The 24,097-nt window shown below is 41.3% G+C and overlaps 2 protein-coding genes across 4 annotated transcripts; one reads left to right on the top strand and one right to left on the bottom strand.

The window, feature by feature from the left end:
* Nucleotides 1-7,752: 7,752 nt before the first annotated feature.
* rnf135 (ring finger protein 135) lies at nt 7,753-20,351 on the bottom strand. 2 transcript variants are annotated; one of them, XM_079883570.1, is made up of 5 exons: nt 19,886-20,351; nt 17,592-17,687; nt 17,352-17,492; nt 9,515-9,620; nt 7,753-9,412 (listed from the first exon to the last, which is right to left on the bottom strand). In XM_079883570.1, exons 1-5 carry the CDS (start codon nt 20,267-20,269, stop codon nt 8,877-8,879), a joined length of 1,263 nt encoding a protein of 420 aa, XP_079739696.1. In that variant the 5' UTR covers nt 20,270-20,351; the 3' UTR covers nt 7,753-8,876. The 2 variants fall into 2 exon arrangements, with proteins under 2 accessions (XP_079739696.1, XP_079739695.1); XM_079883569.1 differs by having other exon boundaries at nt 9,515-9,617; nt 19,886-20,287.
* Nucleotides 20,298-23,950, top strand: tefm (transcription elongation factor, mitochondrial). 2 transcript variants are annotated; one of them, XM_079883571.1, is made up of 4 exons: nt 20,298-20,456; nt 20,930-21,368; nt 21,456-21,605; nt 23,152-23,950. In XM_079883571.1, exons 1-4 carry the CDS (start codon nt 20,374-20,376, stop codon nt 23,575-23,577), a joined length of 1,098 nt encoding a protein of 365 aa, XP_079739697.1. In that variant the 5' UTR covers nt 20,298-20,373; the 3' UTR covers nt 23,578-23,950. The 2 variants fall into 2 exon arrangements, with proteins under 2 accessions (XP_079739697.1, XP_079739698.1); XM_079883572.1 differs by having other exon boundaries at nt 20,335-20,456; nt 20,899-21,368; nt 23,152-23,935.
* Nucleotides 23,951-24,097: the final 147 nt, after the last annotated feature.

Genomic DNA, 24,097 nt, shown 5'->3' with positions numbered 1-24,097 from the left:
CTGTCAAAGTTTCAAAGTTCCAGCTCTTACGGTTTGGGCTGCACGATGCGTTTTACGGCGGAATAATAATAATAATAATAATAATAATAATTAAAGCTGCAAGCAGCATTTATCGGGGTTCAAGCAGTTAAGGCCTTTAAGGCATTTAAGCACAAAAGCATCAAAAGTTATTAAGATTTATTTAGCAAGCTTGTAACCACTGACATAATAGATGGAAAAGACCATTTACAGCCAATACAGGCAATTTACCATGGGATATATATGGTTTTAAAGCTTTTTAACAGTTATAGCGCCAGCTATGGTCCGATCTCCATAAAATTGTTTACTGTGACCTCAAATTGAACCCATACACATGTGTACTGAGTTTGGTGAAGATATCTCATTTACTTCTTGAGTTATAGCCATTTTAGTAAAATAGGCTCCTCCCACAACAATTTAGCACATTCTAGTATTATTTACTATGATTCTAGCATGATTTGCCATATTCTAGCATAATTTACCATGATATACTACATTCTAGTATGATTTACCATTGTTTACTGTGATTCTAGCATGGATTACCATAGTTTATCATGATTTATCATAGTTTACCATGATTTATCATAGTTTACCATGATTTACCCTGTTCTAGCATAGTTTACCATGATTTACCATGTTCTAGCATGATTTACCATGATATACCACATTCTAACATGATTTACCATAGTTTATTATGATTTATCATGGCTTACCATGATTTACCCTGTTCTAGCATAGTTTACCATGATTTACCATGTTCTAGCATGATGTACCATGATATACCATGTTCTAGATTGATGTACCAGGATTGTAGTATGATTTACCTTGATACACCACATTCTAGTATTATTTATTATGATTTACCATGTTTTTAGTGTGATTTACCATGATTTACCACATTGCTAGCAATTATGTGAAGTATCAGTAAAAATGAAGTGATAAACTGACAAAATATGATTGTGCTACAATAGTAATTGTTATATAAGTGATTTTTTAGTGTTTTATTGTTATATAAGTGATTTTTAGTGTCTAATGAATGCAAAAGCATATGTGAGTAGACTTCATTAATAAGTAGAATGGCCAGCAGAGGGCAGTAGAAGACCACTTATTGGCTCACTTTCACTTTAAACTTCTTGATTTTCACCATTTTTCTGCACTAAAGCAAACCAGTTTTTCCATTTTAACTTCATAATGCATGTTTACACACACACACACACACACACACACACACACACACACACACACACACACACAAAGACAAATGTTGTTGTTGTTTTTTCAATGCTATTGGGATATGTCATTATGAAAATATATTTGAATGGTCTATAAACATTTCACAAAGTCTTTGCAAGCTATTAATCAGATGATTCAGAATTTATTCAGAAACCTAAGACTACACACACACATTATGTTGTAGATGCAGACATTTGAAATGTATGATGTGATCAAACTGTCAATACTAATACTTTAACAGATGGATTTTGACTAAATGTAATTGTAAATGTTAAAATAGTGATTTTATAAAGTCTAAATATAAATTATAGAACAATATGACAAAATGACTATTTTGAACAGCAGGGGGCAGTAAAATACCACTTATTGGCTTAACATGCCATTATAATCATATCATTTTCACCTTTTTAACTGTTATAGAGGCAAATTTTGTCTGATCTGTCTGAAAAATTTCATGCATGTTCAGAGTGATATTTCACATGTTCTGACTTGTTTTTAAGAAGGTCTGAGTCATTCATTAAAGAGATATAGGCTTTCGGGGACACTTGGTAAAGGCTACATTTTGAAGTGAACCTATTATAGCTATCCAAATGAAGTAGTTAAACTTTTTCAGACAATTATTGATCTAGTGAGTCCAGAGAATTGTATTGCACTAGTTTTGAACATTATGATATGAAAATTATATGATCAGAGATGGAAAAGACCATTTACAGCCAATACAGGCAACATACCATAGGAAATATATGGTTTTAAAGCTTTTTAACAGTTATAGCGCCACCTATCGTCCGATCTCCATAAAATTTTGCATGCTTGTTAATGATGTTATGACACATAGGCTGACCATTTTTGTGAAGTTCCATGTTTTCATTTAGGATTTATAGGCTTTTGAGTGTATTTTGCCACACCCATTTTATAAATGACCCTATTACAGCCATACAAATGCAAAAGTTCAACTTTTTTTTGATAATTATTGATCTAGAGAGTCCAGAGAATTGTCCTAGACTGGTCTGGTTCTGATCGGGCGAAAAACCTAGGACTAGTTCGCAAAAGTAGGTTTTAGACATATTCGTGAATATTTAATGAACGGTTTGATTGACAGCAATGGTTCTTGAGGCAAAGTTGTTCAGCATGAGCAGATCTATCAAATGATATGCATATTGTGTGGATGAGTGTAACACCACGTGATTACAGAGCCATAAAACTCGTTAGCGCCAACTAGTGGCCGATTTCTTTCAAAATTCTTACAGACCTCTAGGGCCATGAGACGAACATGCCCATCGAGTTTCGTTCCGATCGGCCTCCGTTAACCTTGTCTAATCGGTGCTCAAACTTCATTGGCCGATGGCGGCCATGTTTTTTGAGATACGCCAATGTCCTCATAGACATACATGGCACCTTGGACCAAGACACTGCATACCAATTTTCAAGTCAATCGGACTAACGGTCAGGTGGTTATAGCCTGTTTTATGTTTTTTTCATGTTATAGCGCCACCATGTGGCCAATCGCCGCGATTTTTTTACCGTGACCTCAAATTGACCTCTTACACATGTGTACCAAGTTTGGTTAAAATATCTCTTTTACTTCTGGAGTTATAGCCATTTTAGTAAAATAGGCTCCTCCCACAACGTTAATTTTGCACCCCCTAGCGACCGTGAATCGAAATTTCAACTTTTTTTCGATAATTATTGATATTCAGAGTCCAGAGAACAATTCTGCACTGGTTTGGTTCCGATCGGGCGAAAAACCAGGGACTAGTTCGCAAAAGTAGATTTTCAACAAAATTCAAAATGGCGGAAAATCTATCATGGCGGAAATAAAATCGGAGATATAGGTTTTGTTCGTCAGGCGTCCAGCTTTCCAATGATATAAGACACTTGAGTCTATGACTTACGGTCTAGGAGTTATGAGCAGTTTCGCGCTTTTGGTTGCTATAGCGCCACCTATGGGCCAATCGGGGTCATAATTTGATAACCTCTCCTCGATTTTTGTACTACCATATGGCAAAGTTTCAAAGCTCTAGCCCTTACGGTTTGGGCTGCACGATGCGTTTTACGGCGGAATAATAATAATAATAATAATAATAATTAAAGCTGCAAGCAGCATTTATCGGGGTTCAAGCAATTAAGGCCTGTAAGGCCTCAAAGCACAAAAGCATAAAAAGTTATTAAGTTTTATTTAGCAAGCATTTAACCACTGACATCATAGATGGAAAAGATCATGTTCTAGCATGATTTACCATGATATACCACATTCTAAAATTATTTACCATAGTTCATCATGATTTATCATGGTTTACCATGATTTACCCTGTTCTAGCATAGTTTACCATGATTTACCATGTTATAGCATGATAAACCACGTTCTAGAAAGATTTAACAGGATTCTTACTGATTTACCTTAATACACCACATTCTACTATTATTTACTATGACTTACCATGCTTCTAGCGTGATTTACCATGATTTACCACATTACTAGCAATTATGTGAAGTGTCAGTGCAAATGAAGTGATAAACACTGACAAAATATGATTGTGTTATAATAGTTATTGTTATACAAGAGATTTTTTTTTGTGTCTACCCTAAATATGAATTAATCCAAAAGCACATGTGAAAAGACTTCATTAATAAGTAGAATGGCCAGCAGAAGCCAGTAGAAGACCACTTATTGGCTCACTTTCACTTTAAACTTAATGATTTGCACCAGTTTTCTGCACTAAATCAAACCAGTTTTTCCATGTCAACTCAATAATGCATGCTCACACACACACACACACACACACACACACACACACACACGCACGCACACACACGCACACACACACACGTTTTTTGGATATGCTATTGAGAAAATATATTTATTTGTCTATAGGCATTTCTTTGTGATCTAATAATATAAAACTATGTTACCAGTATAGGGCTGTAACGATTCCTCAATTATAGTCAAGTACTCGATTAAAAAAAATCCTTGATTGCAATTTACCCCTAGAGTAATTGGCAAAATATCAAAAGTGGTGCATTCCACAGACGAGAATCAAACAACCGCAGAATTACAGTTTTCTAAGACAACGCGATATTTAAAACCATTTACAGTCATAGTATAGCATAGTGCCATTGTGAAATCACAAAGTCTGTGATTCAGTTAAATAAATATATCCTCTGTTTTTTGCTTGTTTTTTTTTTTTTTCACACAGAAGACACATGGGTGCAGATTAGCCTACATGTTAAAATTACCTCAGCTCCATCCACAGTAAACGCTGCTCCAAGCAAACTCAGTCTCTGCAGTGCTGTTTGTTTAGGTTTCCAATAACGTGCAAATATGGGAACGCAAGTCGGACGCAATTTGTGTTTCATAGTTGCACTGTTATCATTTGTGGAGCACATCTGGGTTTCTCAAACTGCTGTCCATCGCGATTTCAAAATAAAAGTTTAAACTCTTGCTCTGAATTTGCATGTTTTGATGTGCACATGTTCTCGTTCAAGAAATTACAGTGACTGTAGCATTTCTATCGTACAGAAGTGGTCAAATATTAAAGTTTAAGTTGACATTTGAATTAGTTGTTTGGACAATATTAAACAAGGATTTGATCATGCCAGGCTTAGTGTAACAACAACCAGGCAGCTGGCGCCCTCTGCAGGCATTTGTTATGTATGTACATAAGTTATGTTTATATTAGTTTATATAATTTATTTTACATGGGTATATTTTAACAGTGTTCTTCAATAAAACCAATATAATTACTTACTTTGATACTTTACTTGAACCAATTATTGTTGCTTGTTATTATATATTTCTATTTTAAGTCATTTTAAAGGCTGTTGTTAACTTGAATCTATTTTTTACCACAATTTTTTTATCCGATTACTTGAATAGAATACTAAAATACTAAATACTAAAATACTAAAATAATCGATAGCTACAGCCCTATCATAATAAAAAAGATTGCTTTTTAAAGCATTTGTTTGTTTCCCAATACTGAAAGCTAATGAAAAGGTAATGTGCAATCCTGCTGCTCCCTCGAGTGGACAAAAGTGGTATTAAAGCTTGCATTTTACAATTGAAGTGTTTTAATGAATTAATGAATGGGAATTTATATCTCGGGAACCAGAAGGCAAAAAAGCATATATAGTGCTTGAGGAGCCCTGTTAAATGAGACCATCAATGTGTTTTTGGGCGATTTATGCTGGAAGTTATGACTGTTCAAATGCAAATATTTGGGGGCTTTTATCTCTGGAATGCGCAGGACAAATTACACCACATTTGAATCGAAGCTAGCCAAGGATGGGCCCTTTCCAACGAGCTCTCACACAAGGTTCGGGGTGGTCTGGATCGGGAGTTACGGCCGTTCAAAATCGGGGGTCCCGCGGACTAGATCCGCGCGGGGGGCGCGCTCCCGAGGCCCGCGACGACACGTTTCGATCAAGAGCCTGGAGAAGACCTTACCATCAAAATTTGAGCGCGAAACGACTTACCGTTTTCGAGTTATGAGTGAATTTGTATTTGGGGGCGGGGCTTAAATGCCCGTTTTACTTTCGTTTCATTTCATTAATTTACTTTAGTCCATTTCCATATCTCAGTGTGACACAATTGTCAAGTAATACTCCAATAGAGAATAGATACAAAATATGATTTAAAATGTTAAAATAATGATTTTATAAAGTCTAAATATGAATTATATGACAATATTAGGGAGCAGTATGATGAAATGGCAGCAGGGGGCAGTAAAATACCACTTATTGGCTTAATGACATGTTATATAATTTTTACCTTTTTAACTGTTATAGAGGCAAATTTTGTCTGATCTGTCTGAAATTTTTCATGCTTATTAAGAGTCATGAACATTATTATATGAGAATTATATGAACATAGATAGGAATAGGAATTTTTCCTAGGAAAAGACCATTCACAGCCAATACAGGCAATTTACCATAGGAAATATATGGTTTTAAAGCGTTTTAACAGTTATAGCGCCACCTTTGGTCCGATCTCCATACAAATTTCCAGGCTTCTTTAGCATGTTATGACAAATATGCGCATCAATTTTTGTGAAGTTCTGTGTTTTCGTTTAGGATTTATAGGCTTTTGAGTGCATTTTGCCACGCCCATTTTCTTTATGACCCAATATACCCATGCGAAAAATGCAAAAGTTCGACTTTTTTTTGATAATTATTTATCTAGAGAGTCCATAGAATTGTCTTAGACTCGTTTGGTTCCGATCGGGCGAAAAACCAGGGACTAGTTCGCAAAAGTAGGTTTTTAACATAATTACGAGGATTTAATGAACGGTTTGATTGACAGCAATGGTTCTTGAGGCAAAGTTGTTTTCCATGAGAAGGTCTATCAAATGATATGCATATTGTGTGGATATTTGTAACACCACGTGATTACGGAGCTGTAAAACTCGTTAGCGCCAACTAGTGGCCGATTTCTTTCAAAATTCTTACAGACCTCTAGGGCCATGAGTCGAACATGCCTACCGAGTTTTGTTCCGATCAGCCTCCGTTAACCTTGTCTAATAGGTGCTCAAATTTCATTGGCCGATGGCGGCCATGTTTTTTGAGATACGCCAATGTCCTCATAGACATACAAGGCACCTTGGACCAAGACACTGCATACCAATTTTCAAGTCAATCGGACTAACGGTCAGGTCGTCATAGCCCTTTTCATGTTTTTTTCATGTTATAGCGCCACCTAGAGTTTAATCGTCGCGATTTTTTTACTGTGACCCAAGATTGAACTCCTACACATGTGGACCGAGTTTGGTGAAGATACCTCATTAACATCTTGAGTTATAGCCCTTTTAGTAAAATAGGCTCCTCCCACAACATTAGTTTTGCGCCCCCTAGCGACTGTGAATCGAAATTTCAACTTTTTTTCGATAATTATTGATATTCAGACTCCAGAGAACATTTCTGCACTGGTTTGGTTCCGATCGGACGAAAAACCTAGGACTAGTTCGCAAAAGTAGGTTTTTGACAAAATTCAAAATGGCGGAAAAATTTGCATACCGGAAATGAAATCGGAGATATACGTTTTGTTCTTCAGGGTTCCAGCTTTCCAATGATATAAGACACTTGAGTCTACGACATATGGTCTAGGAGTTATGAGCAGTTTCACGCTTTTGGTCGCTATAGCGCCACCTATGGGCCAATCGGAGTCATACTCTCTGAACCTCTCCTCGATTTTTGTACTACCATTTGGCAAAGTTTCAAGTCTCCAGCACTTACGGTTTAGGCTGCACGATGCGTTTTACGGCAGAAGAAAAATAATAAAAATCAGCACAATTACAATAGGGTTTCAGCACTTCGTGCTTGAACCCCTAATAAAAATCAGCACAATTACAATAGGGTTTCAGCACTTCGTGCTTGAACCCCTAAAAATCAGCACAATTACAATAGGGTTTCAGCACTTCGTGCTTGAACCCCTAATTAAAGCTGCAAGCAGCATTTATCGGGGTTCAAGCAGTTAAGGCCTTTAAGGCATTTAAGCACAAAAGCATCAAAAGTTATTAAGATTTATTTAATAAGCATGTAACCACTGACATAATAGATGGAAAAGACCATTTACAGCCAATACAGGCAATTTACCATGTGATATATATGGTTTTAAAGCTTTTTAACAGTTATAGCGCTACCTATGGTCCGATCTCCATAGAATTGTTTACTGTGACCTCAAATTGAACCCATACACATGTGTACTGAGTTTGGTGAAGATATCTCATTTACTTCTTGAGTTATAGCCATTTTAGTAAAATAGGCTCCTCCCACAACAATTTAGCATATTCTAGTATTATTTACTATGATTCTAGCATGATTTGCCATATTCTAGCATAATTTACCATGATATACTACATTCTAGTATGATTTACCATTGTTTACTGTGATTCTAGCATGGATTACCATAGTTTATCATGATTTATCATAGTTTACCATGATTCATCATAGTTTACCATGATTTACCCTGTTCTAGCATAGTTTACCATGATTTAACATGTTATAGCATGATTTACCATGATATACCACATTCTAACATGATTTACCATAGTTTATTATGATTTATCATGGCTTACCATGATTTACCCTGTTCTAGCATAGTTTACCATGATTTACCATGTTCTAGCATGATGTACCATGATATACCATGTTCTAGAATGATGTACCAGGATTGTAGTATGATTTACCTTGATACACCACATTCTAGTATTATTTATTATGATTTACCATGTTTTTAGTGTGATTTACCATGATTTACCACATTGCTAGCAATTATGTGAAGTATCAGTAAAAATGAAGTGATCAACTCTGACAAAATATGATTGTGCTACAATAGTAATTGTTATATAAGTGATTTTTTTGTGTTTTATTGTTATATAAGTGATTTTTAGTGTCTATTGAATGCAAAAGCATATGTGAGTAGACTTCATTAATAAGTAGAATGGCCAGCAGAGGGCCAGGGCCATGGTCCTAGAATATTTATGGTTGTGTAGCTAAGCGGTTAAAACCCAGAAACCAAATGAGATTACACAGGTATGTAATGAAAAAAGTTAAATACAATTCAAGATTCCTTTTTTATATATATAAAGGATATATAAATAGGATACTCTGTAAGCAAAATGGAGTGTATGCTATTGTAAAGGAAATGTTAAAGCATTTTGACATTTCGACAACCCATAAAGCCAGAAGACAGGTCTGAGAGGGCCAGTGAAATTAATGTGGAAACTGTGTAATTCAAGCAGGCTATCATCCAGACTATGAAAGCACAGCTGTCCTTTTGCCATGTCCAGAATAACTCTGATCCCGTTAGGGACACTATGCTTAACAGGGGTCTTTATATTATTGTGACAAGCACTAAGTTGCCCACAGCTCCACTCCAAACACCAAGATGAGGAAGTTCTTCCCAAAATCTCATTACGAATCAGAGTTGGATATGCCACCCCAACAGCCCATCCAGTGCTACGTGTGGTGTCCACGTCCCAGTAAAACCACCCTTCTGTGAATTCCTGCATCGCCATCCACTGACAGGCATCAAATCGCCCATGTGAAGTTCTAACTTGGTGCCCTGGTTGTGTTGCCATTGTACGGCTCTCTGTATGAAAAACCAGCCTTCGGTTTCCCAGCAGGGGAGAGAAGGAAAGCTCAACAAACTTTGCATGAAGAGCAGCTGGGAGGGAGGGAGAGACATTTAAGTGAGAACATGAATATCACTAAGACACATTTTTTAGTCAAACATGCATGAAAATCACTGTTAGCATAAAAATATTACCCTCAGCACCGTCGCTGTTATGCTGCTGTGCTCCTGCACTGAGAGTTAGATCAGCATCTTCAGACATATAGACTGGATCCTCTTCTACAAACTCCTGAGAACTCTGCTGAGAGAGATTAGATTTTTGACAATCAGCTTCTTTCCACATCAAATTTAACAAGATCCCTAAATCACTAGTCAGTACAAGTACTTGCTGGGCTGATGTAATTTGATGAAAATACTTTGGTTCCAAAAACTCTCTTGTGAAAACATAATGGGTCTCATTCACATGCATGCACACAGAATTCATCATGATTAATCTATACATTTGTACATTCACTACCATTTATGTGTTTGGGCGAGTAAGAAGTTTTTGAAACAAGTCTCTTATGCTCAACCAGGCTGAATTTATTTGATAAAAAATAAACTAAAAACAGTTATATTACTGAAATATTATTACAATTTAAAATAAATGTTTTCTATTTGAATATATTTTAGTTTGTTTATATACTAATATATTTTAATAGTTTTTTCCCCCCCCTGTCATGGCAAAGCTGTACCACAGAAATTAATGAGAAATGCTATAAACTGAATCCTATCTGCTGCAAAATTGTCTGTGACTACTCTTATAAAACAGCATTTTTTTTCAGTTGTTACACAAGGTCTGCAGCACGCACAACGAGACAAACTATAAAGCAAAATAGTCTTTATTCAAGATTCTTAACACTCTGGAGCAATAAGGGAAAACGTAGAAAACTAGCAAACCACATAAACATAAACGAACAATGAAAAGAAAACAAAAAAGAACTCAAGGCTTAAATACACACAGGTGTAATTAACATAACAAGAAACATGTGCGTAACTCAATCTGAAACCATGGAGACAAACAAGCAAAGGTAACACAGGCAAACAGGAACAGAACAGAGCCAAACTAAAACAATGAAATAAATTGTTACACCGGCGTAAACTCTAAAAATAGATCTATCCAAAATGAATGTTTAATGGAAAACATTATAGGCTATATAGCCATTATAGCTGAAAATTATAGCCGATGTAGGCTGTAGATTCAATAAATGATAAGCATGTTCATGCATAAGCATTCATGATAATGAATGATAAGCTTTTCCTCCATTGACATCCATTAAAAAAAAACGACACTCGGTTACTAACGTAACCTCGGTTCTCTCTAGAGAGGGAACGAGTGTTGCGTAAGTTTAGCTTACGCTACGGGAAAACTCCTTTTCTCGAGAATACTGAAGCAAAAATTATCCTTAATTTTTAGAATGTAAAACGCATTTGCTGCAGCAGGCAGACACAGGCGAGGCTGCTCTGCGGCAACTGCTGCAACCTATCAGTGCGCCTTTGGCATGACTCTAGCGCCAATGGGAAGCCTTCCCGCGCTGTCGTCATAGCCCGCCAAGATGGGGTGTGGCTAGACTATAAAACCCCCTCACACAGGTTGCACAAGTGATTTCAGTCGACTAGAAGCGAAACCAAAGTGCAGCACAAGCACGGCAGGCTACACAACACTCGTTCCCTCTCTAGAGAGAACCGAGGTTACTTTAGTAACCGAGTGTCGTTCTCTTACGAGAGTACTCTACGTAAGTTTAGATTACGCTACGGGAACCCTATGTAAAACGCCGTGCGTGCTAAACTCAAACACTTATGTCCCAAGGGCAGTAGCCCGGGGCTCATACAAGTGAAGTGAACACACTGGCATAACAGGGCGGGACGACTCGGTGCTATGAGATAGGTGCATAACATATCTATACAGTTAAGGCAGTATGACCACCTTAAACTGCATAGTCCACAGGACCTGCAGCATATCAACAGTCTAATCAAACTGAGTTGGGTAGTCCATGCTAATATAGCATCATCAGACTGATAGCAGTCTGGCCTGTAAGGCAGGAACTTCCAGGTTATAAAACCTTATAAATGCAGACAGTGAGGCCCAGCCTGCTGCCATACAAATGTCATGGATAGAAACTCCACTTGACCATGCCCACGATGAGGCCATACCTCTGGTCGAGTGGGCTCTCACCCCCAAGGGGCAATTTAGACCCTTAGATGCATAAGCCGACGCGATAGCGTCCACTATCCATCTGGACAGGGTCTGTTTCGAGATGGCTAAGCCCTTGATGCGGCCACCAAACGAAACGAAAAGCTGCTCCGTTTGTCTAAAAGCGGCAGAGCGCTCCACATAAATCCTTAACGCCCTCACCGGGCAGAGAAGGTAAACCCCTTCCTCACTATCAGAAATAGGGAGGGCCGATAGGGAAATAACTTGCGCTCTGAAGGGAGTCGCAAGCACTTTTGGGACGTAACCATGTCTTGGTTTGAGGATGACTTTGGAGTCATTAGGCCCAAATTCCAAGCACGTAGCACTTACTGAAAGCACATGCAGGTCGCCCACCCGCTTTACTGAAGCTAATGCCAGTAGAAAAGCGGTTTTAAAAGACAGGTACTTTAACTCCACCGCGTGTAATGGTTCAAATGGTTCACCTTTCATGGCCTCAAGGACCGTGGAAAGGTCCCAAACTGGAACCGAGGGTGGTCGAGGAGGATTCAACCTCCTAGCACCCCTGAGGAAACGGATTATGAGGTCATTCTTTCCTAGCGACTGGCCGTTCACAGGATTTGTGAACGCTGCTATAGCCGCCACGTACACTTTGAGCGTGGAAGGGGATCTCCCGCTGTCAAACAGCTTTTGTAGGAAAGAAAGAACCACCGTTACCTCACCTTTTAGCAGATTTGAGTCATGAGCTGAGCACCATTCAGCGAACACTGACCATTTAGACATGTACAGCCGTCTAGTAGACGGGGCTCTAGCCTCTGTGATCGTGTTCAGCACTCCCTCCGGGAGGTGCAGTGGTGATAGTTGATTGCCCATACATGTAGAGCCCACAGCTCGGGGTATGGGTGCCAGATCGCGCCCTGAGCCTGTGACAGCAGGTCTTTTCTCAGCGGAATCGGCCATGGAGCTGCACTCCCTAGCTCCATCAAATCTGGGAACCAGACTTGATTCTCCCATAGCGGGGCTATGAGGAGTATCGAGCATTTGCTCTCCCTGATTCGTTTGATTACCTGTGGCAACAAAGCGATCGGGGGAAACGCATAAAGAGGACGTCTGGGCCAATTTAGGGCCAGCGCGTCGTTTTCTTTTGAGAAGAACATTGGGCAGTGAGCGTTGGTTTGCGACGCGAACAGGTCCACCTCTGCTCTGCCGAAAATGTCCCAGATACCTCGCACTGTCAGAGGGTGCAGGGACCATTCTCCTGGGCAGAGTTTTGCCCTGGATAACATATCCGGGCCCACATTTAGGACGCCCGGCACATGCGCCGCTCTCAGCGAGCGCAAATTGTGCTGGCTCCATAAGAGGAGGCGCCTTGCTATTGTAAGCAGGCTCCGGGACCTGAGGCCGCCCTGGCGATTTATATAAGACACCACCGACGTGTTGTCTGTTCTGACTAGAACGTGGTGATTTCTTAGTGCAGGGAGAAAGAATTAAAGGGCATTTTCTACCGCCTTCATCTCTAGACAGTTTATGTGGAGACGCTTCTCTGCGTCTGACCACAGGCCCATAGAAGGTCTCCCTTCGTATAGAGCGCCCCAACCCGTGTTGGAAGCATCTGTCGAGATCACCTTTATCCGTGAGGCGATGCCCAGGTTCACACCTGATTGGTACCAGCCGGTTCTCATCCACGGTTTCAGAGCGGAAACGCATGTCTGATTTACCGTGAGACGGAGCAGACCTGAGGTCCATGCTCGCGCTGGTACACGCCGTCTCAACCACAGTTGAAAAGGGCGCATATTCAGCAAACCCAGCTGTAGTACTGTCGAGGCTGAGGCCATGAGACCCATCATCCTCTGAAACACTCTGAGGGGGAGATTTTTCCCCACAGTGAATGTTGCTGCCAAACGCTGTATTGCTGACGCGCTTTCATAGAGCTGGAGTCCAGTTCTATCCCCAGAAAGGAAATTTTCTGGCTGGGGAGTAGAATGCTTTTGGTCCAGTTCACTCTGAGACCCAGCTGTTCGAGATGGGCCAGCAGTAGTGCTCTGTGAGACACCAATTCCTCTTTTGACTGTGCTAATATTAACCAGTCGTCCAGATAATTCAGGACTCTCACGCCCCTTCGTCTGAGGGGCGCGAGCGCCGTGTCCATGCACTTCGTAAATGTACGGGGTGCCAGGGACAGGCCGAAAGGAAGGACGGTGTACTGATAAGCTTGGCCCTCGAAAGCGAATCTCAAGAACGGCCTGTGACGGGCCGCTATTTGGATCTGAAAATAAGCGTCTTTCAGATCCACTGATATAGGCCAGTCCCCGGGTTGAATTAGAGCGAGGATTTGTCTGGTTGTAATCATTTTGAACGAGCGTTTCATCAGCGCTTTGTTCAAATGTCTGAGATCCAGTATAGGGCGGAGCCCGCCGTCCTTCATTGGGACTAAGAAGTAACGGCTGTAAAATCCCGACTCGCTGTCTGCTGTGGGGACAGCTTCCACGGCCCCTTTTCTCAGTAAATTCGCTATTTCGGTGCGAAGTAGGTGTGCTACTTCCTGACTCACCGAGGTTTCGACCCGGGCTGTAAAGCGCGGAGGTCTGCGAGCGAATTGTAGCGAGTATCCCTGTTTCACTATTTTTAGCACCCATTTCGACGCGTGAATGGCCAGGGGTAGAATGAAGTCTGGGTTCAGGTCGCTCATAATCGGGGACCATGAGACCCAACCATGATGACGTACTTCGTTCATCATGTTCATTTCGAATGGGACATACGGTACTTCGCGCAGTAATTCTGTAACTGGTGCACCGACCGTGTGAGCGGGAAGATGCTTTAATACAGACACAGCTCTGTGGGCTCGCGGCGCGCAGCTGGCTGTTCACAAAGTGTGTGCGCTGAGCGGCAGCCACGTGACCCGCACTCAGCACACTGCCAGCGCGCTCTGTCATACACTGAGGCGCTATGTGTGTGCGAAACGCAGATACATTCATATTCACAAGTGGGTGTGGGCGCTGTATAGCGGGCACATTTTCTACACTTAGAGTATGAACGGCGTGAGCCGGTCTGGCTGATATGGACCCTGTGGTGATGTGGGACACTGCATGGGTAGTGCTTGTGTGTAGGCGTGAACACTGGGTAGTGGGCACTATTCCTACACTTAGCGGTCGAGCGACCAGAGCCAGCTTTATTGTATTTGACCCTGGATGAGTGTGACACACAGTGAGGGTAGTGTTTTTGTGTAGGGGTGGACACTGGGAAGTGGACACCTGACCTGTATTTAAAACACCTTCGGCCTGAGCTGGAATATGACCCGCAATAATGCTCTTTTTGAGAAACATGTGGGTCGCCGTGAAAATGCCGTTTGTGTGCAGGCGAGCGAGTTGACAAACTGGCTCGTTGGCTGCTAAATACACCCTTCGAGTCGCCTCTGCTGAGGGAACTGAGAGAGCGGTTTGTGCTTGCTTTGATGGTGATCCAGCCGCGGCGGGACTCGACCATCGGCGCCTTCCTAGTTTGGCTAGGAAGATTTGGGAGGCTCAAAGGTCGGCGCGAGCTTGTGCCTCGGTGCCCGGGCGGGCAGCGGTCTGCGGCGGCTAGAGGAGCGCGATCGCTGACGCGGATCCCTGCCCTGACGCTGTTGTGAGGTGGGCGGAGGAGGCGGTGGGGGCGCTGTTTTCCTAGCAGGCGGCTGCTTTCTAGCGCGACCTGCTGCAGAGCTGGAACGCCGTGGCAAAAAGTGTCTCATGGCCTGAGACGTCTGCTGTACCTCGGTATAGCGTTCAGCGAAGCCCTTCAACGATGGGCCAAACAGACCAGACGATGACACGGAAGCGTCGAGGAAGGTAGCGCGGTCAGACTCCGACATGTCGGACAGCGTCAACCATAAATGGCGCTCGATGACGGTGAGGGAGGCCATGTTGCAGCCGATAGCCTGAGCAGCGGTGACTTGGAGAGCTCGTCGTGCAGCTCGGGGAGGAATGGAGCGGGCCTAGAAACAGGTGCAGCGCGACGTCCAGGCAGAAAACAGCCATCCAACCTGTTAGGCGCGGGCTCCTTGGGCGTTGACCAATCGAGGCCGAGGTCTTCTACGGCCTTGGTGAGAAGACGGAGAAGTTCGGCGTCGACAGAAGCCCTCACGCTGGATTCCTGCGTCGACGGGGCGGGGTCCGGGATGGAACCTGACCAGGCCTCACTCGCAGACGCGAGAATCGAACAGCTGTCCTCCTCCGCGACATCCCGCTCCATCTCGTCGGGCGCCGCGGCAACGTGGCGCTGGCCGTCGAGGAATGAGACGGGGGACTCCGAAAAAGAGGCTCGCGGGGACGCCGCCGGCGAGCGCTCTTTCCCAGAGACTTCTGGTAGCCTTTGTGAGCGGCGCTTTTTACGGCGCGGCCCAGCAGAAGGCGTCGAACCAGCAGGGTTGATGGCGAAGAGAGCCTGTCGAGCCCGCAGGGTCGAGAGAGGCAAATCCTCGCATTCGCGGCAGCCGCCCTCGGCGAGGGCGTGGTCCTTTCCCAGGCAGGAAGCACACAGCTCGTGGCGGTCCCCCCTGCTGAGAAGGGCTCGACACGAGCCACAGGACGTGACGGGCATTGAAAAATGCCTTTTGCTCTTTTACGAGAGAAAAATAGCAATAATAATAAAAAGGATATGAGCGCCGGATAGCGCAGCAGGTACGGCGAGCGAAGGCGGCGAAGTCCGGCCGGGTCCTTGACTCTAAGCTCGTCCCGCTGAAGTGCTGTTCTACGGCGTTTGCTTCTCTCGGAGAGTCCAGCGAAGTCGTTCACTGAAGGAGACGAAATCACTTGTGCAACCTGTGTGAGGGGGTTTTATAGTCTAGCCACACCCCATCTTGGCGGGCTATGACGACAGCGCGGGAAGGCTTCCCATTGGCGCTGGAGTCATGCCAAAGGCGCACTGATAGGTTGCAGCAGTTGCCGCAGAGCAGCCAATAGGCGCGCGAGCTGCCTCGCCTGTGTCTGCCTGCTGCAGCAAATGTTTTACATTCTAAAAATTAAGGATAATTTTTGCTTCAGTATTCTCGAGAAAAGGAGTTTTCCCGTAGCGTAAGCTAAACTTACGCAACACGAGAGTACTCTCGTAAGAGAACTGCATCTGGTCTCCGCCCTGCCTGCATATAGGGGTTTTCTTTTTTTTTTTTTTTTTTTGCTAACCTTGGAGGCTTGCCTTAAAGCGGATTTGTCCAAAATCTCAAATATGTGTGTAAGATAAAAGAGACATCAAAAATGTGCAGTATTGGGGGTACATAAACAGTTTTTGTGTGTGTTTCAACTGGTTTTGAAAATTACACACTTGGCTTTTCTCGAAGATTTACTCGAAGATCAAAGTATCTATGATATCAAAATGTAGCTTATGCACCCGTTATATATAAACTGAAATTAAACCAGAAGCACTATATGATTCATTAATTCATTCAATGGTATGATGAAAGTTACTTTTGAAAGTTTTAATTATTTGAGATGTGCCAATCTGTCAACAACAGCTTAAATACATCTTAAAAAGTGAATGCAAAAGAAGGAAGATGTATGTGAACATAGGTAAAGCTTTTGATGAAGGGAGCTGAGATCCACAAAGTACATGCCGATCTTGCTTTGCGGGATGTAGAAAAGGGGCTGTGACTTTTCTAGAGTCGCAGAAGCTCTAGAACGGCTAACATCGCAAACAACACCTTTAATAATTATTTACATTTATTTAAATGTTATGTAGCGTTTTCCCACATGGTACACATACATACATGTTCTTTGTGGGTCATCCTCAGAGTCCTCATGTAAAGTGCACTGCAAACTTATTGTTACAGTTACAATGGCATATCTTAAGATACCAAAGGTGCTGTACCTCTGTACTGTACTGAGAAGGTTGTTCCTGATGATCCCCTGATGCCAGAATAAAACTTCTGTCAGCATAACTTGAAGCATCACTGTCAATAGATGAGCTGGAAACATCCATCGGAACAGCCGAGGAATCATAAAACCCATCCTGAGTCATACAAAATTAATTATTTCTTAAGATTAATTTTTCAAATAGTAGGCTACATGTGCAAATTTGAAAGTAGGCTACTAAGATGCTACACATTACCTCACAAGCCTGATTTGAGTTTAGTTCAGCTGAAAGTGAATCCTCTGTCTTTTTTATCTCAGTATTTAACCAATCCAGGTGTTTCATTAAACTATCCTATAGAGCAAGCAGTTGAAGTAAAAGTTAGAATCGATCAAATTTAGCTTCGCCTTTCACGCTTTACACTCAGTGACACAGAGACGAATGCGAGGGGGAGATTACTCGCGACTGCCGGCAGATTTGAAAGATTGATGATGGAGGATCACGCCTATTTTCGAGGACATGTAGCAGAGTCGCCAAGGAAGCGAAAGAGAGAATTAAAACGTCAACGCGACAGGCAAATCAGCAAGACCAAAGTCAATATTGGAGTAACTTTTCCCAGATGGAAAGAGCTCATGAGGAGCAAAGATTTTAAAACGGACGCCGAAATTGCCTGCTTTCTTCTCGGCAGGTAATTCAGCCTATTTGTGTAAATTCGAAGTTTTATAGTTGCTTGTCTAACCATAGCATGGTTGTGCATAATGCCAGAACGACCTCTAGTATAACTTGCGTTACTTTTCCTCACGTCAATGGTGAAAAAGTATTGTTTACCTTGTAACATAAATCTGTGCTGCGACGGATCACAGGTGATGAATAGTTTTAAAGGCGCAGTTGGACTAAGTCGAACTGAAAGCCATGTTAATCTTGGAATAATACGGCCACAGTATGGGTTAAAACGCCCTCGAAATTGAAAGGAACAGAAACTAATATTCACTGGGTAGTCATATACAATTTCACCGCTAGATGGGGGAAAATATCACACAGTGTAGCTTTAAACCAGCCTATAGAGCTGGTAAGTCCCGCCCCTTCCGTAAAACCCCGCTGGACCTCAAAGTTGAAAAACCGTCAATGCAAATGAATGGGAGAAAATAATTATTTTCTGGTCCCGTTTGAATTGTGCCATGAATGTGAACATATGTTGTCTGTGAATTTTTTATATAACTTTTCATGTTACGAGTTTGACAGTATATGGTATGATTCTTCGGCTAGCAGTTGTGGAAAAGACATAACGAGAAAGACTACATGTCGCCTATGTGACGTCACCCCATAAAGTTGACTTACCCGTGGTTTTCACCAACTTCAACGATTTTGTCCTCTCCCTGAAAGAAGGCGGTGAAGTGCACCAAAGACACCCATGTTTAGCGGGATCCGTGAGCTACTCCGTGTGCTAGTGGTGTTGACGTTTCAAACGCGTCGAGGGTTGTAGTCCACAAAGTGCTCTCACACAAAGTCTAACCGTATCAAACTTCTACCAGCTAAATTGTAGCATTCTTTACACGAAACATTATATAAAAAATTCACAGACAACATATGTTCGCATTCATGGCAAAATTCAAATGGGGCCAGAAAATAATTATTTTCTCCCATTCACTTGCATTGACGGTTTTTCAACTTTGAGGTCCAGCGGGGTTTTGCGGAAGGGGCGGGACTTACCAGCTCTATAGAGCTGGTAAGTCCCGCCCCTTCCGCTAATCCCTCTGGACCTCTAGGTTGAAAAATCGTCAATGCAAGTGAATGGGAGAAAATAATTATTTTCTGGCCCCATTTGAATTTTGCCATGAATGCGAACATATGTTGTCTGTGAATTTTTTATATAATGTTTCGTGTAAAGAATGCTACAATTTAGCTGGTAGAAGTTTGATACGGTTAGACTTTGTGTGAGAGCAATTTGTGGACTACAACTCTTCGCTGCTTTCGACATGAATCTGAAGAAAGAACAACCCATTTGGTTTGAATGGTGACATTTGGGTACAAAACACACAGGCATCTCGATCTGTCTCCATAGATTATCGCAGCATTAGCACCGTGATTTGACAAGTGGAGGGAAATGTGTTATGGGGTGACGTCACATAGGCGACATAGTCTTTCTCGTTATGTTTTTTCCACAACTGCTAGCCAAAGAATCATACAATATACTGTCAAACTCGTAACATGAAACATTATATAAAAAATTCACATACAACATATGTTCACATTCATGGCACAATTCAAACGGGATCAGAAAATAATTATTTTCTCCCATTCACTTGCATTGACGATTTTTCAACCTAGAGGTCCACTTGGGGTTTTACGGATGGGCGGGACTTACCAGCTCTATATGCTGGTTTCCTGGGTTAAGGTTTTATTCCAGCCTGGTCAGGTGAAAAGTGCCCAAAACCAGGCAACAGGCCAGCCATGTTTACCGCTTTACCTCTATATTCAATATTATATTATTTCATTATACGTTTTGATAAGATAAAACTATGAACTTGATCAAATTAAGACCATGAACTTGCCACTTTTGTAATAGTTCTCCCAGCGTGTTGAGGTTTATAGTCTTGATCTGTTTCTGTCAGAATCTGCTCCCACCTCTCGCGACCACCAAGCTCCTGTAATTCCAGTATGTCACACAGAGTAAAGTTAATTTCTGGTTTACTACTGCTTATATCTCTCCGGCACTGTGGGCAATCTCTCTTTGCGCCGCTAAAGTTATGTGACCAATATTCATTGATGCATTTCAGACAATGGTTATGCCCACAAACTAGTGTAACTGGCTTTGTGAAAATATTAAAACATATCAAACATTTAAGATTATTCGCGACGAACTTCACAATATCTTCATATGATGCCGACATCTTGCCAACAATTTTCTTTGGAATCGAAACTGAAACTCCACGCATAGCTTTGTTTTCTAGGCAAAAGAGATTAATTCGTAGTCGGAACCAAAATCACACGTGTCATGTTTCCTCACGAACCCTCAACGTCGGACCTCTAAGGGCAACGCATGGGGCACATATGTAAACACTTAGCTGTGGCGATTAAACATGTGGGTCGCGAAACGCCTTCTGTCCTCTATCGTCCTCAAAGGTAATAATAACACATGTAAAGACATTAGGTATGAAATTCAATAAGACCTAGACATTGTGATGCTAATCACAAGGACTATAAAGTGTCTTGCAGATCATATACCTTTTTGGATTATCAGTTGCACTCATTTAATTTGAAGTGTAGAGATATACATCGTTAAGTATTTTACTTGAATTTATTTGTATTTGTTGAATACATTTTTCAGTTGGGGCTTACAATACAATTACTAATTCAGAAAATATTGATTTAACTGTACTGATGCGTTTGAGAACACAAAAACTTGCAGGGAATTGAACTGGTTATAATGACACAATATCCTTCTGTAGAGTTGCTTTATAGCTGAAATTGAAGTCCCGAAATAAATGATGAACTTTGCAGCATTGTCTTTGTTATTTTCCTGTTTGATTGATTCTTTTCTGACTAAACAATTCATTGATTGCAGGGCATTACAGTCTGTTCTGTCGTCCTCCTAGCCCCATGCCTGAATATGAGCTCAGATTCTTGCACTGCACCTTTTGCAGAAGGAGCAGAATAATGGTGTCTGGGTTCGACACCCTCAGTGCATCCATTTCCTCTGAATTGTGCCAAGAAAACGACAAACCCCTGGACTCATGTTATACGACAGAGCAGCGTGCTGTCATCCTCCATCGCCTTAATACAGCCACAGAGTCAGAACTGGCACAGGTCAAACTGCTGCGAGGACGGAAAGCTGTCAACATCATCAACTACAGAACCAGACATGGACCATTCAACAGTCTGGAGAGTGTCATTAATGTACCCTTACTGAAACACAAGAGTGCTGTCATAGTCTTTGACTCTATCCTCAAACCAGCTGAGAGGAAGGAGAGAAAAAAGGGAAAAGTCCATCTGGCTAAATTTATTAGACCTGAGGTTGACCGAGCTTTCTTGGAGGTGAGGGAGTTTTTCTAAATCAATATATTTAATAGCTTTTGTGAATGAAGAATGTTGTGCTATGTTTTGTTCTTGAATGTCTTGCAGGATGCAAGCTCTATCGTGTCCATTGTATGTGGCACTAATAAAATTGCATGGACACACATGGATCGGGCGAAAACTGTCTTAGACTGGCAGCAAGCAGAGTGCAAGAGCTTTATGAAAGGAACATACATGGCATCAGATTATTTGAACGATGTAAGTTTCAAAATTTTGTTTTTTGTTCATTTATTTGAGATTTAACAGTATTGAGGTTTAATATTAATATTAAAATGTTTGCATATTCTTTTGAGAAGCCAGCAACCCTTGTGGATTGAAGAAAATGTAGGGTTCTAGGGACTAGGTACTATGCATCGATTGTTGATTGGATGGAGGCAGATTTGAATGCATAGCTTGCAGTTGATAGTAAGAAGGGGGCGGGGTTTATGCGGACGAAATTATTGGAGAAATAATTGGAGATGTCTGTCCTTTACCCTGAAGATGCAGTTGGATAATTATTATTATTTTATTTTTTACAAATTACAAAGTCAACAAATGAATAAAAAAATAAATGCATGCATGGATAAATAGTTTACAATAAGATAGAACTGCACGATTAATTGTTAAAAGATCACAATCTCGATTCAAACACCCTCCTAAATGATCATGATTCGTCTATATCTATTAAACCTTTGACTAGTACGATCACAGCAAACATTCAGATCTGTGTTGCTGTCATGAACAGTATAGGTATGAAACCGTTTCACAAACAGTCTTTTCAACCACACAGTATCATTATGTGTCACATTACTGGAATAAAAGTTTATAATTTGGATATAAACACGGATGTCTACGCTTGCGATCAAAATAGAGTAAATCACCTTTTGAAAGTAACTTGATGCTTTAAAAAATAAAGATTGTATCAATTACATCGCTACACCAGTTTGTGGCGACAATCGACTGTTGAAAACATGTATTTCTCATTGAATCATTTGAATTGAAAATTAATTTGGGATACAACATGCTGGAATATGGTGGAGGAGTTGTAGCTGGCATTATGTCGGAGGGATTGTCTAGTTGTTGAGGTCTTTGCTGAGGATCTGTGCTGAGGGCTGTCTTGTCAATGAGGTCTCTTTAGTTGTTGTGTTCTTTGCTGACATTCATGGCTGAGTTGTGGTTGTCTCAGAGTGCAGGTCCACAATCTGGTCTTGATACAGACCGGATCCTTTTGACTGTGGTAACCTCGGGATAAGGATGAAAATGAAAGACTAATATTAGTGTAGAAGATACCATTCCTCTTATGATGTAACAAGTACATTGGAGGTTATTGGAAGTATTTCTGATTCAGGTTGACCTAATTCATGCAGCCTAACAATTTGAATTATAAAAATGTGATACTAATGTTATCTGTATGCTAGGTTAAGTAAGTATGCTTATTTTAAAGAATTCAGCCGTGTTTGTACATAATGTACAATGAAGGTTATTTGGTGTCCAAAATGGGCAATTTTAACTTAAATTTTATACTGTTAAGGTCTTTATTTATTTTATTAATTAACAAAAGAAATTTGGTATGTTCCTCACTGGGCCTGACAGAATACAACTCAAATAATTTGTCTGCCAAAACATGTCAGTTTAAGTTCTTCTGTCAACAAGAGTTGCTGGTTTAAATTCTGTATAGTACTTAATTTCATGCACATTATTTGATCGTAGTTTTGCACTGGATTAACCACTTTGAATTGCAGTGCATTTTCTTTGTCAACCCCAGATCTCTACTGTTCTTTCAAGCTTTCCTGCTGCCGACTTTTTTGTGGTGGAGAAGCCAAGCATCTCACCCCAGAATACTTCTCTTTATCCAGTCATGGTCCATCTTCGGACAGTAGAGGCCATGCTATTTGCTTTACTCACTTCAGCGAGGGAACCGGGAAGCCCTCCCAAAGTCCTTAACATGTTGCGCACAGCCATTGGCCGCCATTTCGACCTAATAGTGGGAGATTGTCGGACAAGTGGAGCTGAGACAGTGAGGAAAATGATGACAGAGTCTGTGATGAAGCGAGACCCACGTGTTCTTTTCCCTCACGACTTGGTGTTAAAGCACAGGAACTCCTTTCAGATGAGCAGTAGGAATAGAGGGGAGGAGCTGTGTGATGCTCTTTTGCAAGCTGTTGCGTTTTTCGAACTCCTGCAGGAATAAATCGCTAATGGATGACTGTCTTATTTATTGGACTTAATTAGCTGAGTGATTAAGCAAGTCTCTTGAACATGACAAAGGATTTAATTAAGTACTTTTGTTTCCCCAACTTTTTAACTGGACCAGGAGAAGTCTTGTACATTTAAATGCAACATTCAGGTGGTCATTGCTCCACCTCTATATCCACTAAGAGGCCCTTGGCCTGAGTTAAAGCCCAAGGCTTGTAATCATAATGATGTCGGTTTAATCCAGACAAAGAATGAGCTGAGCTCTTGAGCAAGGCACTAAACCCCAGGTTGCTGCTCGAGGGGGAATGTGTACTGTACTGTGGGAAAGTTGTTTTGGGATTAAATAATGTATTAAAAAGAGTCAAGGTGGTTTGTTGTCATTTTTCACATGAGAATTAATCAAAATATAGTGTCCCCTGAGCCAGTGTGGAAACTTTTAAGAGCTCAGAGCCTTTTCAAGCCCAACACATGATGATTAGACAAGGCATACGTTTTGTAGAAGCAGGTTATTTTTT

This window comes from Squalius cephalus (assembly GCF_949319135.1).
Source record: "Squalius cephalus genome assembly, chromosome: 10".
Taxonomy (NCBI): Eukaryota; Metazoa; Chordata; class Actinopteri; order Cypriniformes; family Leuciscidae; genus Squalius; species Squalius cephalus.
The sequence above is the reverse complement of the archived record's forward strand: the minus strand, read 5'-3'. Positions and strand labels throughout refer to the sequence as shown.